At 42.1% G+C, this 19,089-nt stretch overlaps 1 protein-coding gene across 4 annotated transcripts in view; it reads left to right on the forward strand.

The window, feature by feature from the left end:
• GRK3 (G protein-coupled receptor kinase 3) overlaps positions 1-19,089 on the forward strand; it is a 122,269-nt gene that overhangs the window by 22,403 nt on the left and 80,777 nt on the right. For all 4 annotated transcript variants that reach the window (XM_033837104.2, XM_073790258.1, XM_073790257.1 and 1 more), the window contains one exon: positions 973-1,049. In XM_033837104.2, coding sequence (XP_033692995.1) covers positions 973-1,049 — 77 coding nt within the window. The remainder of the gene's footprint in view (positions 1-972; positions 1,050-19,089) is intronic.

Consider the following 19,089-nt stretch of genomic DNA (forward strand, 5'->3'; position numbering starts at 1 on the left):
TGGTCAGTTTGTTTATCCTGTCTTAATTACTTTAGCTTCATAATAAGCCCTTTTATCATCATTCTTTTTCTTCAGAAATGTCTCAGCTATTCTTGAGCCTGTGTTGTTTTGCATACACTTCATAGAGAGCTTATCTGTTTCCGTGTTCTATGAAAAATCCTATTGGAATATTGATGGGAATTGTATTGAGTTTATAGATGAATCTGGGTAGACTTTGAGTTTCTGCAGTATTATATCTTTCCATTCCTAACTGTGGTCTATCTTTCCATGTATTAAGATCTTCTTTACTGTCTCTCAGTACAGTTTGTAATTTTTCCCTGTAACATTCCTGCACATATTTGGAAAGATTTATTTCAAGGCATTTGATGTTTCTTATTCTGGTGTAAGTGAAATCTTCCTTCTAATTATGTTTTATCGTGGTTTATCATTGATGTATAGAAGTGTGATTTTTTTGAATATTAGTATATCCAGGGAACATTTGCTTTTGCTTTAGAAAGAAACTCATTCATCGATTTAGCAGAATTTGTCGTGTGTGTGTACGCTTTTAATATTTTTGTAAAGTGGTGGTGTTGAGGGAAAGCTTCCCCAAAGTCCTTAAGTTATTTTTCATAGTCAAGTCTCTACATGTAAGCTTGGCCCTGAGTCACGAGAAGAGGGTACTAGCTGGAGCTGTGGTGTTCCCAGCTTTAAATTTAGTCAGCTGTTTATGCAGTCGTGGGTGTCAGTAAGAGGCATCTCTCGTCAAGCCAGTATCCTTCTTTTGGGCATGTTTTTTTATTGAGGTATAACTGACAAATGAAATTATTTATATTTAAAGTGTACAATGTGATGATGTGATATACACATACATTGTGAAATGAATACCAAAATCAAGTTCATCAAGCCAGTATCCTTGAATGAAGACATCCATGTATCTTCCATTCTAGGGATGGAGGCTGTCATTGTTAAAAACATGTCACTCTTCTCTTTTAGTATCCGGAGTGTGATGCAGAAGTATCTCGAGGAGAGACATGAAATCACTTTCGACAAGATTTTTAATCAGAAAATTGGTAAGCCTGCTTGTTTGTTTGGCAAACTGTAATTCCAGTCGTGGTATCGGGTGGCGCCGCAATAACGTAGAAATGCAGCCCCTAATGTTGTTACATGCTTTATAGCTCAAGCTGGGGATGAAGGAAATTGCATGTAATTAATAAGATACTAAATGATTACTTATGTCCCTAATAATATCTCTTGTAAGTAAGCTATTGGAAAACAGACTAGTTTGGCTGTAAGTTTTAAGACAGTTTGGGAGGTTCCCCAAATCAAAGGATTGGGTACTTGGAAACCAGAAAGAAGCTCTCTTTGGACCCGCGTCTGAGGTCCTCAGCTTCTCTCACTGATCTTGTACGTTCCGTGATCACAGGGGGTTGGCATGTGTCTTCATAAACCTCACCCCGCTCTTGTGTCTGCTTCCAAAGTGTGGGGCTGGCTTACTCGATCAATTCTCATGGGTTTATGGGTTTTGTTGGCTACTCACTCTTGTCAGTTCCACATCAGTTTCCCTTATTCCTGCGGCTCCATTTGGAATCTCTACTTAGCCCGGTCACCAGGACTCCCCCTGTTGCGTACACAGAGCTCATGGACCCATGCCCACCTCTGGCCAGCGCTGGTCTCAGCCTATGCAGATGTGTGGTTGTGTAGGAGTGCTCTGCAGTGACCGCAGTTAGTGCCCTAGAGAAATTAGGACTGGACAGGAATTGCTTTGGTGGGAATTTCAAGACCCACAAGGAAATGAGCCACTGTATTCTCACCTGCCTTCTGAAAGACTGGCAGCTTGTTTAAAGGTGACTGTCGGCCGGGTTAGATGAGAGCTGTCGGCCACTGTTTTTTTATCCCCATTCCCCCAAATCAGTTCCCACTGTCCAGAAATTTCCTAAACAGTCTTTTGTTCTTGAGGCTAGGATTCATCATTTGGCCTGTCATCTGGCTCTGTTGTTAACTTGCCCACAGTGATGTACTAAGCAGATCATGCTAGAGTTTTTCCGTGAAATACGCATAGCTGAATACAAGAGACCAGGAAGTCTCTTTGCATCTTGTTTGCCTCCCACAACTGCTCAGAGAAGGTTTGCGGAGGAACTGTGTCTGAGTTTTTTAATTGACTTAATACTAGAGGATTACTCTTAAAATTTCAAGAAATTAAAGTCTTCCTAAAGTTTCCTGGAACTCTGCTTCTGCATGTAGTTTTGTTTCCATGATTCGTAGCCACAGGCTGGGACTTTCCTGGCGGTCCAGTTGTTAAGACTCCGCGCTTCCACTGCAAGGGGCATGGGTTCGCTCCCTGGTCGGGGAACTAAGATTCCCGCATGCTACACAGCACAGCAAAAAAGAAAAAAAAAATTTCCATAGACACAGGCTGACTGATCCCTTTGAGACTGAATATTCTTAGAGATAATTCTGGGTCGCCCTTCCGTGTACAGGTAAGGAGGTGTAGACCCAGGTTGATGAAGTGACTTGTTCTGATCTGACGTTCTCCTCCTCTGATAATTCTTTAAAGGCTCTTGGAAAGGAAACCATGACTGTAAAATACTGTAGAAAGTCGCCCGGTAAAAACTGGAGAGGTTTTTTGTTTTTTTAGAAAGAGTTACAGGGATCTCCTTTGTTCAAGGAAAGCAGAAACCGGTGCGGAAAGTCTTTGGAAGTTTGTGAACTACTTTTTGTCACAAAGTAGCCGTCTATGAAGGCAGTCTTCTGTAGATGTGGCTTCTGTGATAACCCACAAAATACAGTGGTCAAAGGGCGGCTGGCGTGCTCTGGAGAAGCAGATGAAGAGTAGCCCGTCCGTTCTGAGGACGACGTGGGGAGAGCCCTTAGCCACCTGGAAACGTTTCATCCTGAGCATCAGGATTTGGTGGGGAAACAGATTTGGCTTTCATCTCATCCTTTATTGCTGCTTCTCGTTGCTTGCATGGTGTTTGGTTACCTGCCATCTATATAAATGCTCCCCTTTGCTTCTGATTTTGTACTGAAAAGCAGAAAATAAAACTAGCCTGATAACAAGATTGAGAAACTCCGTAACTTTGGGAGGGAAGGCAAAAAAGGAATTCTTTATTGGTTACTTAAATTTTTAAAAATGTTTTACACCTTTGTTGAGATATATTTGAGATCGCATAAAATTCACCCATTTCGAGTATACAGTTCAGTGGGTTCTCGTGCATTCAGAGTTGCATGACCGTCAACAAGTCTCATCACAGAACATTTTCAACACCCCAGAAAGAAACTCCACACCCATCAGCAGTCCCTCTCCATATTCCCCTTCCCCCCAACCCCTAAGTACCACTAATCTAATTTCTGCCTCTGTGGATTTGCCTGTGTTGGACATGCCACATAAACGGCATCATAAGAAGAGCTAACACCTGTCCTTCTCAAACGCTTCCAAAATATAGCAGAGGGAGGAACACTCCCAAACTCATTCTACGAGACCACCATCACCCTGATACCAAAACCAGACAAAGATGTCACAAAGAAAGAAAACTACAGGCCAATATCACTGATGAACATAGATACAAAAATCCTCAACAAAATACTAGCAGACAGAATCCAACAGCACATTAAAAGGATCATATACCATGATCAAGTGGGGTTTATCCTAGGAATGCAAGGATTCTTCAATATATGCAAATCAATCAGTGTGATAAACCATGTTAACAGATTGAAGGAGAAAAACCATATGATCATCTCAATAGATGCAGAGAAAACTTTCGACAAAATTCAACACCCATTTATGATAAAAACCCTCCAGAAAGTGGGCATAGAGGGAACTTTCCTCAACATAATAAAGGCCATATATGACAAACCCACAGCCAACATCGTCCTCAGTGGTGAAAAACTGAAACCCACTAATATCAGGAGCAAGACAAGGTTGTTGCCCACTCTCACCACTCTTATTCGACATAGTTTTGGAAGTTTTAGCCACAGCAATCAGAGAAGAAAAAGAAATAAAAGGAATCCAAATCGGAAAAGAAGAAGTAAAGCTGTCACTGTTTGCAGATGACATGATACTATACATAGAGAATCCTAAAGATGCTACCAGAAAACTACTAGAGCTAATCAATGAATTTGGTAAAGTAGCAGGATACAAAATTAATGCACAGAAATCTCTTGCATTCCTATACACTAATGATGAAAAATCTGAAAGTGAAATTAAGAAAACACTCCCATTTACCATTGCAACAAAAAGAATAAAATATCTAGGAATAAACCTACCTAAGGAGACAGAAGACCTGTATGCAGAAAATTATAAGACACTGATGAAGGAAATTAAAGATGATACAAACAGATGGAGAGATATACCATGTTCCTGGATTGGAAGAATCGACATTGTGAAAATGACTCTACTACCCAAAGCAATCTACAGATTCAATGCAATCCCTATCAAGCTACCACTGGCATTTTTCACAGAACTAGAACAAAAAATTTCACAATTTGTATGGAAACACAAAAGACCCCAAATAGCCAAAGCAATCTTGAGAAAGAAAAACGGAGCTGGAGGAATCAGGCTCCCTGATTTCAGAGTATACTACAAAGCTACGGTAATCAAGACAGTATAGTACTGGCACAAAAACAGAAATATAGATCAATGGAGCAGGATAGAAAGCTCAGAGATAAACCCATGCACATATGGTCACCTTATCTTTGATAAAGGAGGCAAGAATATACAGTGGAGAAGAGATAGCCTCTTCAATAAGTGGAGCTGGGAAAACTGGACAGCTACATGTAAAAGAATGAAATTAGAACACTCCCTAACACCGTACATAAAAATAAACTGAAAATGGATTAAAGACCTAAATGTAAGGCCAGACACTATCAAACTCTTAGAGGAAAACATAGGCAGAACACTCTATGACATAAATCATAGCAAGATCCTTTTTGACCCACCCCCTAGAGAAACAGAAATAAAAACAAAAGGAAACAAATGGGCCCTAATGAAACTTAAAAGCTTTTGCATAACAAAGGAAACCATAAACAAGACCAAAAGACAACCCTCAGAATGGGAGAAAATATTTGCAAATGAATCAGCTGACAAAGGATTAATCTCCAAAATTTACAAGCAACTCATGCAGCTCAATAACGAAAAAACAAACAACCCAATCCAAAAATGGGCAGAAGACCTAAATCGACATTTCTCCAAAGAAGATATACAGATTGCCAACAAACACATGAAAGAATGCTCAACATCATTAATCATTAGAGAAATGCAAATCAAAACTACAGTGAGGTATCATCTGACGCTGGTCAGAATGGCCATCATCAAAAAATCTACAAACAATAAATGCTGGAGAGGGTGTGGAGAAAAGGGAACCCTCTTGCACTGTTGGTGGGAATGTAAATTGATACAGCCACTATGGAGAACAGTATGGAGGTTTCATAAAAAACTAAAAATAGAACTACCATACAACCCAGCAATCCCACTACTTGGCATATACCCTGAGAAAACCATAATTCACAAAGAGTCATGTACCAAAATGTTCATTGCAGCTCTGTTTACAATAGCCAGGACATGGAAGCAACCTAAGTGTCCATCAACAGATGAATGGATAAAGAAGATACGGCACATATATACAGTGGAATATTACTCAGCCATAAAAAGGAATGAAATTGAGTTATTTGTAGTGAGGTGGATGGACCTAGAGACTGTCATACAGAGTGAAGTAAGTCAGAAAGAGAAAAACAAATACCGTATGCTAACATATATATATGGAATCTAAAAAAATGGTCATGAAGAACGTAGGGGCAAGACGGGAATAAAGACACAGACCTACTAGAGAATGGATTTGAGGACATGGGGAGGGGGAAGGGTAAGCTGGGACAAAGTGAGAGAGTGGCATGGACATATATACACTAACAAACATAAACTAGATAGCTAGTGGGAAGCAGCCGCATAGCACAGGGAGATCAGCTCGGTGCTTTGTGACCACCTAGAGGGGTGGGATAGGGAGGGTGGGAGGGAGGGAGATTCAAGACGGAAGAGAGATGGGGACATATGTATATGTATAGCTGATTCACTTTGTTTTACAGCAGAAACTAACACACCATTGTAAAGCAATTATACTCCAATAAAGATGTTAAAAAAACCCAACGGCATCATATAACACGTGGTCTTTTGCATCTGGCTTCTTTCAACATTATGTTTTCAGGGTTCATCTACATTGTAGCGTGCGTGTCAGTACTGCCTGCCTCTCTGTACCTGGTAATATTCCCATGTATGGCTGAGCCACATTTCATTTATCCATTCATCCGCCGACTGTTTCCAGTTTTGGGCTCTCATGAATAACGCCGCTAGGAGAAGAAGGTGTTTTTTAACGTGTAATTTGAGCAAGTGGTTCCGTGTTATTAACACGCCCTGGGGTGGGGGGTGTGACAGGCCTGCCCTCCGCTGCAGGTCTAGTTCCAGTCTCTGAAATGCATTGAGGATTCTGTCTGAGGATTCTGTCTTCCTTTGTGTTTTCTGCTCCCCACTCTCCCTCCTGTAACCCCTTTCCTGTCTGCCATCCCCACTCCCCCCACCCCACCCCCCAGTCACACGTGCAAGCCCCAGACCTGTTTTTTCTGTTGTGATTAAACCATCACCTGAAGCCGCCTCTAGGAGCCTCTGATCTGAGCCCCCTAGTGGCATTAACGTGGCCCTCGTGCTGTTAACTTCAGCCTCACAGATTTTCCCCCACTGAGAACAGGTTTGCTGGGCACTGAGGGTCTGTGACTTTTATCTCAATTAGGCCGTTAAAAAACTGAAACATGGTTTAGATAAATAAATAACTCCTCCTTCCCTTCCTCCCCACTCTGAGCTTGGAGCTGGCGAGCTGACTTGGGAGAAGGTCACAGGATGGGGGCTGGGGGATGAGGAGAGAGGACAAGGTAATGGTGCCTGACGCGGATCTGTAATTACATGTGGACAGAGCTCTACACTGAACGTGTCTGGTCCCTCCTTTGCTCCAAGGCGTTCCTGTTTTCTGGCTGGTGTGACGGGTGGGGCAGAGTGGAAGGTGGACCAAGGTTGCAGTAGCTTTGTCTGACTCTCTAGGTCTGTGACGTCCTCCTTCAAGCACACTCCTCTTCCCCAGTGTCTCCCCATCTCTTCCCTCCGCCCCTTTCCATGACTGTCTCCCTGTGTTTCCACCTTGTTGCTTTTCTGTGGTCCCTCTGTTTATCTTTCACCCTCTACCTGTCTCCTCCTTTTGTCTCCTTCCAAACCTTCCGGCATCCCCTATGCTGCGGTTGGCGCATGGTTTGGGGGATCGCCCTCCAATGCGGGCGGTAGCCAACTTGTCAAACTGCTTTGTGAAACGAAAAATGTAGAAATCTTTCATTTACTTGGCCTCTGAGGCTTCGCTGGGGTGGCGCGCAATTGGCAGGTCTGTCAGCTACACCCCACGCTGGTCGTTGTTTCATATTCTTAGCTATAAAAGTGGGGATACAAATGGTACCTACTTCATAAGGCCGTAGTGAGGATCCAGCAGGAAATGGATGCGAAGCCCTGAACACAGTGATTGAATCTCAGCAGATACTCAATGAATGAAATCTCTTAAATGAAATCGTTTATTATAAAAATTTTTAGTCCTGGGTAAAAATGGACCAGAATAACGAGCCCCCACGCGTATACATCACCCAGATTTGATATGTTTCAATATTTTGTGTACCTGCTTTGTCCATCCCCTCTTTTTGTGGTTGCCTGAATATTTTAAAGCAATTAGCAAACCCCTCATAGCATTTCAGCCCTATGTGCATCTCTAAAAAAATCTGAATGTTTTCTCATACAACCTTAATACCTTTATCCCAGCCAATGAAAATGATGATTCTTACTTGAATACTGAGTCCATATTCAGGTTTTTCTGATTAACTTAAAAATGTCCTTTTACTCTTGTGTTTTTTGAATCAGGATCCAACTATTGTTCTTGTATTGTAATTGGTAATAACATCCCATTAATCTAGAACAGTCCCCCACCCCACCCCCACCCCCAGGTAACTGACGTATTGAAGAAACTGGGCCGGCTGTATTGTAGAGTGTTCCACATTCTGGATTTCTCTGTTTGCTTTCTCGTGGTGTCATTTAAATTGCACTTCTGCTTCCTAAATTTCCCGTGAACTGAAAGCCAGCTCCAACAACTGGATTAGCATGTTAGGTTCGGACATTGTAGCAAGAGGCACGTGACACGTAGGTGCCGCTCGGCCGTCACTTCTCTAAAGTGGGTTCAGGTGCGGTCAGCTCTCCGGCTCCTCATTCAGCTGTCATCTGCCATTCGTTTCATTTTCACTGATGATCTCTGCATAAATCGATTATTTTATTAGGAAGTTACGAAGCGGTGAGTTTGCTAATCATGCCATTCCTTCCACGGTGACTGCTTTTACTCATCCACTTGAGCTATATATTTGCCTGTAAAGACAGTCAGGTGCGGTTGGCAGATTTCTACGTCTCCCATGACTTTTATAAATTTATTTGTTTATTTATTTTTGGCTGTGTTGGGTCTTTGTTTCTGTGCGAGGGCTTTCTCCAGTTGCGGCGAGCGGAGGCCCCTCTTCATCGCGGTGCGCGGCCTCTCCTGTTGCGGAGCACAGGCTCCAGACGCGCAGGCTCAGTAGTTGTGGCTCACGGGCCTAGTTGCTCCGCGGCATGTGGGATCTTCCCAGACCAGGGCTCGAACCCATGTCCCCTGCATTGGCAGGCAGATTCTCAACCACTGTGCCACCAGGGAAGCCCCTCCCATGACTTTTTAAAGCCTCCAGGTGTTACTCCCAGGGGTAACCCGCAGAAAGAGATTTTGCAGATATAATTAAGGTTGTGTTCTGGGTGGGCTGAATTTGCTCACACCAGCCCTTTAAAAGCAGAGAATGTCCTCAGGCCGGCAGCAGAAGTCATAGAGATTGAAGCAGGAGAAAGGTGGGACACACCCTTGCCGACTTTGCAGGTGGAGGGGGCCCCATGAGAAGGATTGTGAGTGTTGTCTCGGAGCTGAGGGTGACCCCTCCTCCTTGGCAGGCAGCAAGGGAACAGGGACCTCAGTCCTACAGCCATCGGAACTGCATTCTGCCAACAACTTGAATGAGTTTGGGAGCAGATTCCTCCCTGGAGCCTCTAGATAGATAAGAACCCAGGTTGCCAGCACCTTGATTCTGGCTTTATGAGCCCCTAAGTAAGCAGAAAACCCAGCAGAGCCTAGTTCTGACCTCCAGAGCTAGGAGGTGTTTATTAGTGGTGTTTTTAAGTCACTGAGTTTGTGGATATTTGTTACACAGCAATAGAAGACTAATAGAGCAGGATCAATGCTTAACTTCTTTGTTTTTAATTGCCGGTTTCCAGAATAAAAAAGGTTAAGTAAATGACAGCTGTCTTTATCTTCCTCATTCTTACATAGAAATCATACCTCTTAAGGGACATCAATTAAGTTGATTCCTAATTTGCTGTCAGTAAAACTCATTTAGATATTGACAAATGTCCTGGGTTTGGCTCATTGAAAGAATGGTTTTAAAGGGATACTGGTTATCAAATAGACAGTAAAATCAATTTGTCGGTTAAAATCAATTTGTATAGTTAAGATGTTTTGCTACCATTTTCTTCTGTGATATACTGAAATAATTTCATCATATGCAAGTGGGGCACATAACATTTGATAAATTCCATCTGTCTGTTGATAGTCTACTCACTTCTCTTGACTGCATACCCTCTCCTGTTAGAGAAGGATGTTTCCGATTATAAGGAGACTCCAAAATAGATGCTTAATTCATAAAGTGTGCAAATGTTACTCTCATATATAAAGAACATCATAGTTAAAGTAGTATGACATCACATCATTATTGCCACGGAAGACATTTCATTTTCTCACACTGACTTCAGAGCTTAATCCAGAGTCTGAATATTAATCTTTTTGAATTCGTGTGAAAATTGGTGTCTTTGAAACATGGTTTTGGTCAAAACAAAATTTTGCAACTTTTACTCTTTTAAAAACAGCTTTATCGAGGCATGATATTACATGTTATAAAATTCACTCATTATGAGTGTATAATTTGATGAGTTTTAGTAAACTCTGAGTTGTGCAGCCAGCACCACAGTCTAATTTTAAAACATTTCCATGTCTCAAAGAGACACCCTGTGCCCACTTGTAGTCACTTCCTGCTCCCATCCCCAGGCAACCAATAATCTGCCTTTTCTGAACATTTCTAATGAGTGGAATCTTACAGGCTGTAGACTGTTAGTCTTTTGCATATGGCTTCTTTCATTTAACATCAGGTTTTGGAGGTTGATCCACATTGTGTGTTCCTCGTTCTGGTCTGGTCTGGTCTCTCGTTCCCTTTTGTTGCTGAATAATATCCCATTATATGGATAGACCACATTTTGTTTATCCCTTCACCAGTTGATGGACATTTGAATTATTCCCACTTTTGGTCTATTACAAACGATGCTGCTGTGTTCACATTCACGTACAAGTGTGGATGTATGTTTTCATTTCTCCTCGGTATGCAACTAGGAGTGGAATTGCTGGGCTGTACGGTGAATTCATGTTTAACTTTTTAAGGAATCACTAATTGCTTTCTAAATTATACTGTATTTACATTCTCACCATCATTTTATGAGAGTTCCAGTTTTTTTGTTTGAAGAAAAAAACGTTTTCTTCCCCCATTGGATTGTCTTGGCATCTTTGTTGAAAATTAATTGACCATAAATTTAAGGACTTATTTCTGGACTCTCAGTTTTGTCCTGTTGATGTATATGTCTGTTCTTATGCTGGTTCCACACTGTCTTGATTACTGTAGCTTTATAGTAAGTTTTGAAATCGGGAAATAAAAATCTTCTCACTTCATTCTTTTTTTTTTTTTCAAAATTGTTTTTGGCTCTTCTGGATCCTTTGCATTTCCATGTGAATTTTAGCATCAGTTTTTCAATTTCTGCCCAAAAAACCCCACAAAAAACCTACTCAGATTTTGGTAGGGATTTTGTCGAATCTCTAGATTTGGAGACAACTGTCATTTTAACAACATTAAGTCTTCCAATCCATGAATGAAATGTCTCTATAGTTGTTTACGTCGTCCCTAATTTCTCTCAGCAGTGCTTTGTAGTTTTCAGTCTTAAATGTCTTCTTAAATTTATTCACAATTATTTTAATGTTTTTGATGCTATTATGGATGAAATTGTTTCTTTAATTTCATTTTTGGTTGTTCATTGCTAGTACACGGAAATAGAATTGGTTTTTGTATGGTGATCTTGTATCCTACAATCTTGCTGAACTAATTTATTAGTTCTAGTAGATTTGTGTATGTGTGTATGTGTGTGAGTTCTTTAGGATTTTCTACATGTAAGATCCTGTCTCTGAAAAGAAACAAATTTACTCCTTTCTTTCCAGTCTGGTGCCTTTTCTTTTCAATTTTTACTTTTCACTTTGATTTCTTAAATATTTATTAATGTTGGTCTCAAACATATTTAGCATGATTTCAAAGAACATTCGGGTTGAAAGAATGTATAAATTATATTTGGCATTTGGGGCTAAGGCATAAGAAATATACTTGCCATGGACTTTGCAAAAAATATGTTTCATTATAAAAAGGATACATTGGAAAGACAGAAATTGCTGCCTTACAAAGTTCTTTTTAAAGGATTTTCTGAGCAGGCCTGTAGAAAGAAAGATGGACACAGACATGACGTAGAGACCTCTTTTTTAAATTTGGTAATTATATTCAAAATACAGGACCACAGAAGTACTGAAAAAATAATAAGCAACACAGAAGAAAACATTTTAGGATTACTTTTTTGTCAGTTTTCAAGGAACAAAGTTTCCAACCTATTTTATGATTATAAAATTATTGCTTGAAGTGCTTTGTGCTTCAAAACATGGTAGATGGCTAAAATCTGCAAATACTTACCACTGTGCAACTTCTGACTTGAAGACCAGAGTTAAACGATAGCACATCGAGCCCTTTTGCATGTGGTCATAGAGAGGGAACCCTTAACCCGGGAACCCCCCTTCAGGCTTTGTTTTCTCTTTTGTTTCCACCTTTGTTTGGAAGAGTTTGTTTGTGTCCCCACGCAGGGCCTTCCCCAGACAAACAGCCTCCCTGATTGACAGTCACAGACGGCCCCACCCTGTCTGATGTGTAAAACTTCCTCCAGCTGAGAGCCACCAGCCCCCAAAGAGAAGAAAACCTGGGGCCCCATTCAACTCCGCATCAATTATCCATGCCTTTGTGGAGACTTCTAAGTGAGGGAAAGAGTTAAAGGTCCATTTAAACTTTCAAACAGCAGAGGTAAACACTTGACTAAGCACAGCTAATTGGATTTTCAATTGAAGAGGCCAGGCAGCCGCAGGCAACGGGTGGTGAGGAACCCACAGAAATGATGGACAGAGATTTTGCACACTTTCAACTTGCGTCTCTAAACAGAAGTGCCGCCAGGAGAGGAAAGGCACTGAAGAAGAGGGAAAGGCTGTTAGTCCAAACCCCACTGGCAGGCAGTCCTTTGGGCTGACTCCTTGTCTGTGTTGGCTCCCACAAGCCTGGGTATTGGCGCCCCGGGTTGGAGACGCCACCTGCCCTGCCACGCAGCCTCTGCGGCTCTGCAGACTGGGGACATCTGAGAAAATTGTGGCAGCTTTCAAAGAGAGTAGAAAGGCTTAAACCAGTCCTATGAGAAATATAGTTGTCTTTTTTTGTTTGTTTGTTTTAAACCAATTTATTTGGGCTGGTTTTCCTTTTACAAGACATCATTCAGGTTCTACGATCAGCCATGATTATCTCTTCCCAGAAAAATTCAGAAGAGCCACACTTTTACTGGAATGGCACAATCCTTTAACATCTGCTAATCACTGGAACTGTAGGCACCCTGGCATGTGACCACCAAACCCCTGATCTGCAGGCTGGCAACTCTCTCTCTGATCTTTTAGGTGGTTGCTATTGAATTTTCCCTGAGCTCTTCTGAGCCCGTGATTGATGGGAATTACTATTGGTTTAAGACAGTGATGGCCACCTGTGTACTAAACTAGTGTTTTCTGTGCTAGTTAAAATAATGTGACCAAGTTTGCCCATTCCCCAAAAAGCAGAGCCTGAGTAGGGGGTAGGCACTTCACAACTGCTGTTTTCTGTCTGTCACCAGGAAAAGTTAGTGGGGAAATGAGCATGCATCTGGGGTTTTTTTTAATTGAAGTATAGTTGATAGGATGTTGTGTTAGTTTCAGGTGTACAGCGAAGTGATTCAGTTATACATATATATATATTCTTTTTCAGATTCTTTTCCATTATAGGTTATTACAAGATATTGAATGTAGTTCCCTATGCTATACAGTAGATCCTTGTTGTTTATCTATTTTATATATAATGGTGTGTATCTGTTAACCCCAAACTCCTAATTTATCCCTCCCCCCCTTTCTCCTTTGGTAACCATAAGTTTGTTTTCTATGTCTGTGAGTCTGTTTCTGTTTTGTAAATCAGTTCATTTGTATCATTTTTTTAGATTTCACATGTAAGTGATATCATATAATATTTGTCTCTCTCTGACTCACTTCACTTAGTATGATAATCTCTAGGTCCATCCATGTTGCTGCAAATAGCATTATTTCATTCTTTTTTATGGCTGCATAATATTGCCATTGTGTATATATTGATATGTACCACATCATCTTTATCCATTCATCTGTGGACGGACATTTAGGCTGCTTCCATGTCTTGGCTATTGTAAATAGTGCTGGAGTTTGTTTTTTTTTTAACATATAAACTATACAATTCCTAGTTAATATATCATGATACTAAAATCCAGAATTTGGGGGCAGTGCACAAAGATCTTTCTGTAGCAGGTCTCTGCTTTATTTATGTGCTTTGTTGAATGAGACATTGAGAATCTAATATATTTTAAGTGCTCCATTGGAAATGTCTTATTAAACAAAAAGGCACAGAGGGGAGACTAGCGTCAGGCCACAGAGGACTTTCTACCTGCCACCAGCTCACTCTGCAAAAGGATGGATGTGAAACCCACAGACCTCTGGCATGCCAGTATCAGACAGCTGTAAGGAGAGTTTACTCCTGCCCAGAAGTCTCCGAAATTCTTGGAAGGGGCTACTGGTGATGTTTCAGAGCCATGAGTTTAGATCCCACGGCAAGTGTGGGGAAACCACTCTTAGCCAAAAAGAAAGTCTAGCCAGTCAGCCAACATCTGCAACTGACTCAACTTTGTAGCCGTCTCATTGCCTGGATCCACATAATTAAGGGAAAATACTACATGCTGTAGCAATATTAGCAAAGCCGGGGTCTTAATATATATTCCTGGAGAGTTCTAAGGACCTAGGAAACATGACCTCTACTGGAAAAGTTGACCATCAGCTTTTTGAGCTGACAGTAGAGGGATGATTGGGCAGTTTTAGGATTTTAGGAGCCCCAAACACCTGAAATTCCAGGTGGCAGTGCACTGTCATAATATCCCCTGGTTTTAGCTCTTTGGGAAATACCTTTTCTGAGGGTTTTATACATTATCATTGATTTATTTTAGTATTCCTACTTCTAGTCAAAGTCAAGATCAGGAAATGTAGAGATACGCTATGAGGTGGTTCTCGGGCTTTGTTTGAAATCTACTAAAAATTCAGTCATTCATTCAGTAAATTTCACTGTGTACCATGCATCCGTGAATAGTACTGCTATGGGTGCCCCTATCGAGCTAACATTCTTTGTTTAATATATTTATTTAATTATTTATTTGGCTGTGCCGGGTCTTAGTTGTGGCGTGCGGGATCTTTTAGTTGCAGCATGCGAACTCTTAGTTGCAGCATGTGGGATCTAGTTCTCTGACCAGCGATCGAACCCGGGCCCCCCCTGCAGTCCCTGGAGCTAACATTCTACGGGGGGAGACAGACCATCGAATACACACTGTCCGCACACTAGTAAACGTGGAGAATTGTAGAGGCCAGAGCAGTGTGTGCGGCAGTTTCAAATAGGGTGTTTGGAGAAGGCGCCACTTCTAAAGGGACGGTTGAACAGCGTCCTGGGGAGGTGTGAGGGCTGAGCCCCTGTGTACTGGGGGGAAGTGGGTACAGGCAGAGGGCTCAGCCGGACAGAGACCCTAAGACTGGAACCATGTGGTGGAGGAACAGCAAGGGGGCTGCAGCCAAGGGGCTGAGTGCGAGGGACCGCGAGACAGGTGGGGGGTGGTTGGCGAGGCTTTTTAGGCAGTCACGAGGCTCTCCGCTTTTACTGGTCATGGGATGGGACACAGGAAAGTTTGAGCACTGGGGCGGCACACCCTGACTCGAGTGCTCATGCAGCATTGTCTAGGTGCTGTGGAAGCAAGAAGCAGGAGATGCTGCAGCGCGTCAGCAAGAGATGGTCCCGGCTTTGGGACCAGCGGCCAACAGTGGAGGTGGTGAGAAGTCATCTGAAGATGGGAGGATAGATTTGCAATGAGTTGTGTGTGGTACAAAAGCGGGTGGGAGGCACAGAGGCTTGCAGGGTACCATGTGGTTGGGTTCAGTTGGAGCCAGAAGGTGAAAGAAAGGCTCAGACAAGAGCCTGAGGGTGTAGGGCGATGACTGTGTTCACGCATCTCGGAATTAAGGTAACTTGCTTGCTTTGCACAGTGGGCCATCTGCTGAAGAGTATTGTCACACCTCCTCTGTGTTCTACATGATGCTTTTAGGTCAGCCTTAAAGTTCGGAGCTTTGTCCCAACTCCGCTCGCTGATGAACAGAGAAGATTCTTGTGATTTGGTTTCCAAAAGAAATCCCAGAAAAGTGTGGAGGTGGGGGCTGAGAGAATCGCTTTAGTCCCTCAAAGAGACTGTTTATAACAGTAGAACACAGTGAGAGCAGCTAGGACAGCTTCTTCAAGAAGCAAATATTCTTTCTTCCCTTGTAAGATGCACTTACTCTCCAAAGAAATCTTTTTTTTTTTTTCTTACTGGAAATATTTTACTGCTTTGATTTTTTTTTTTAAATTCATTGTCTTCAAAGTTTGCTCTTTCAGAATTGATTTGCTTACCATATAATCTATGACTATTTCAGAAGATTGAAATTAGGTTTGTTTTGTGGCTTCTACTTTTAAACCAAGAAGTGGGTTCAAAATTGGTGATGGAAAAGAACTTCAAATGGGATAGCTTACTGGGAACATTGATTTGGGCCCTTTTCTTCTACTGTTACTTTTTAGCTTACCTCTTTCAGAATATTAGCTTATCTCTTTCAGAATATGCCTGATTTCCTTCTCTTGAGATACCACATATTGTTACTTAATTTTTCTTTGTTTCTGATAAATATGCTGTAGGCTTTTGTTCTTTTAAAAAGCAATTTTATTGAGGTATAAAACACAATAAAATACATCCAACTTAAGTACAGAGTTTGAGTTTTGACAAAAGGGTACACCCGCGTACCTGTTACCACAATCCATATATGGACCATTTCCATCACTTTAAAAAGTGTACTCTTGCCCACTTCTAAACAGCTCATCCCAGCCCCAGGCAACCACTGATCTGCTTCTGCTTCCAGTCACAGTAGATTATATTTGCCTTTTCTCGAACATCCTATCAGTAGAATCAAATCCTGTGCTTGTGTCTGGCCCCTTTGCCTCAGCACGATGTTCTTCCTTGAGGTTCATTTATCCTGTTGCTTGTGTCGGGATTTTTGTTTCTTTTATTGCTGAATAGTGTTCCAGTGTATGGGCTTATTAACACACTTCACTTTTCATGCACATCGGGTTGTTTCCAGTTCAGCGAAATTACCAGTAAAGCTGCTTTGGATATTTTTCATCAAGTCTTGTGAACAGACTCTGTCATTTCTCTTTGGTAAGTGCCTAGGAGAGGCATTGTTGCATCTCCTGTGATAGGTACACACAGATCTTTTTGGTTTTTTGGGCGTACCATGCAGCTTGCGGGATCTTAGTTCCCTGACCAGAGATCGAACCTGTGCCCCCTGCAGTGGAAGCATGGACCCCTAACCACTTACCGCCAGGGAATTCCCAGTACACACGCATTACGATTGTTATGTCATCTTGATGAATCTACCACTTTTATCATGATGAGAAGTCCATCCTGGTAATAATATATTTGTTCTGACGTCTACTTCGTATAATATTATTATAATCACTCGAGCTTTCTTGATATTAGTGTTTGCATGGTATGTCTGTTCTCTGCCTTGTAATTAGACTATTTAGACCATTTACACTTAAATAATTACCAGTTTAGTTGGATTTAAATCTCGCATGTATTATTTGTTTCCTTGTTGCTTTTTTCTTTTCCAGTCTTCTTTTGGATTGGGTATATCCTAGTAAGTTGTCATCACCACTGGTTTATAATAGCTATATAGCTCTTCATTTCATTTATTTTTCTGGTGTTTCCAGGCACCTCATGTTCCGTGAACTCCTGGTGCCTTTGCCTCGGCAGGACCACCATGGTCTGCTCGGGTCCCCCTCCCAGCACCACATTTCAGAAAGTACCTCCAGGCCAAGAGCTGACCCAGCCTGGGGTCCTCCTAGTTTGCTTCCCTTCTTTCAGGGACTGTAGCCCCTTCTGTGTCTGAAAACAGTTACTTCATATATCTTGTCCAGTTTTTTGGTTGTTATTGTGGGAACTTAAGTCTGGCTCTGGTTACCATATTATGTTCTGAAGTGTAATTTTATTTTTGAAGTAAAGTATTTGGTTCTTGGCAGGAGAATGTGTTAAATATGTGAAATTGGGACTACCTGTAAAACCCTAGATGCATAACACCATTGTTATAACTTCACAAAGTGACGTAAAGATGGTGATGGTCAGTTTCTGGCTTACGCATAGCAGCACGTGTAAACCTCAGAAGCAGAAGCTTTGAAAAGGTCTGTATCAGTACCGTTTGAATGGTAACAGCCCATAATCAAGCCCTTAGGTACTCAGTGTTCTACATACAGTTCCTTTTTTAAAAAAATCATCTTATGTGTGTGTTTTTAAAAAAAAATTTTATTTATTTACCTACTTTTGGCTGCATTGAGTCTTCGTTGCTGTGCGCGGGCTTTCTCTAGTTGCAGCGAGCGGGGGCTGCTTTTCGTTGTGGTGCGCGGGCTTCTCATCGTGGTGGCTTCTCTTGTTGCAGAGCACAGTCTGTAGGCGCGCGGGCTTCAGTAGTTGTAGCGCGTGGGCTTCAGTAGTTGTGGCTCGCGGGCTCTAGAGCACAGGCTCAGTAGTTGTGATGCATGGGCTTAGTTGCTTTGCAGCATGTGGGATCTTCCCGGACCAGGGTTCGAACCCGTGTCCCCTGCATTGGGAGGCAGATTCTTAAGCACTCCACCACCAGGGAAATCCCCTACAGATCTTTTTTTTTTTTTTTTTTGCGGTACGCGGGCCTCTCACTGTTGTGGCCTCTCCTGTTGCGGAGCACAGGCTCCGGGCGCACAGGCTCAGCGGCCATGGCTCATGGGCCTAGCCGCTCCGCGGCATGTGGGATCTTCCCGGACCGGAGCATGAACCCGTGTCCTCTGCATCGGCAGGCGGACTCTCAACCACTGCACCACCAGGGAAGCCCCCCGCTACAGATCTTATTTAGTCTTCAAAATGACCCCATGCCGAGGTTGGCATCAGCCCCATTTTACAGGTGAGAGGACCTGCACTCAGAGGTGAAGATGCTTCTCACCTGCCTGGCATCTTGTAAACAGTGATGGCTGAACTGGAATTGACCTTACAGAGTTGGGGTCTGCCCCTCTCCAGAGCTCAGGCCCTCGGTCACTATCTGAGCTGATGATGTAAATAGATGAAACCCCTTAGGAGACAGCAGTAGAGTTCAGGTTAACTAGTGCTGAAACTTCCATGTATGAAGTGGTTATTTTCTTCCTGAAGTAGCTACTTCTTGCCAGGACAAAGCAGCACGATTAATTTCCCACAAGAAGTGGTTTCGAAAAAGCCCTCACCCTCTCTCCACCTTCTCTTTCTCCTTTGTTGCCTCCCACCTTCCGTCCTTTACTCTTTTTTTCTTTTCTTTATGTGTTTTCCCCCGTCTCCATCTGTCAAAATAGCAATAAGGGCAACAGCAAAAAAGAATGAAATAAAACCGACCCCAGTTTAATTCATGAAACCACAGAGTGCTAGGCTTAAATGAATCATTAGATTTTTATCTATCCCAGTCCTTTTGTTTTGCC

The sequence above is a fragment of the Tursiops truncatus genome, chromosome 13 (assembly GCF_011762595.2).
Source record: "Tursiops truncatus isolate mTurTru1 chromosome 13, mTurTru1.mat.Y, whole genome shotgun sequence".
NCBI lineage: Eukaryota > Metazoa > Chordata > Mammalia > Artiodactyla > Delphinidae > Tursiops > Tursiops truncatus.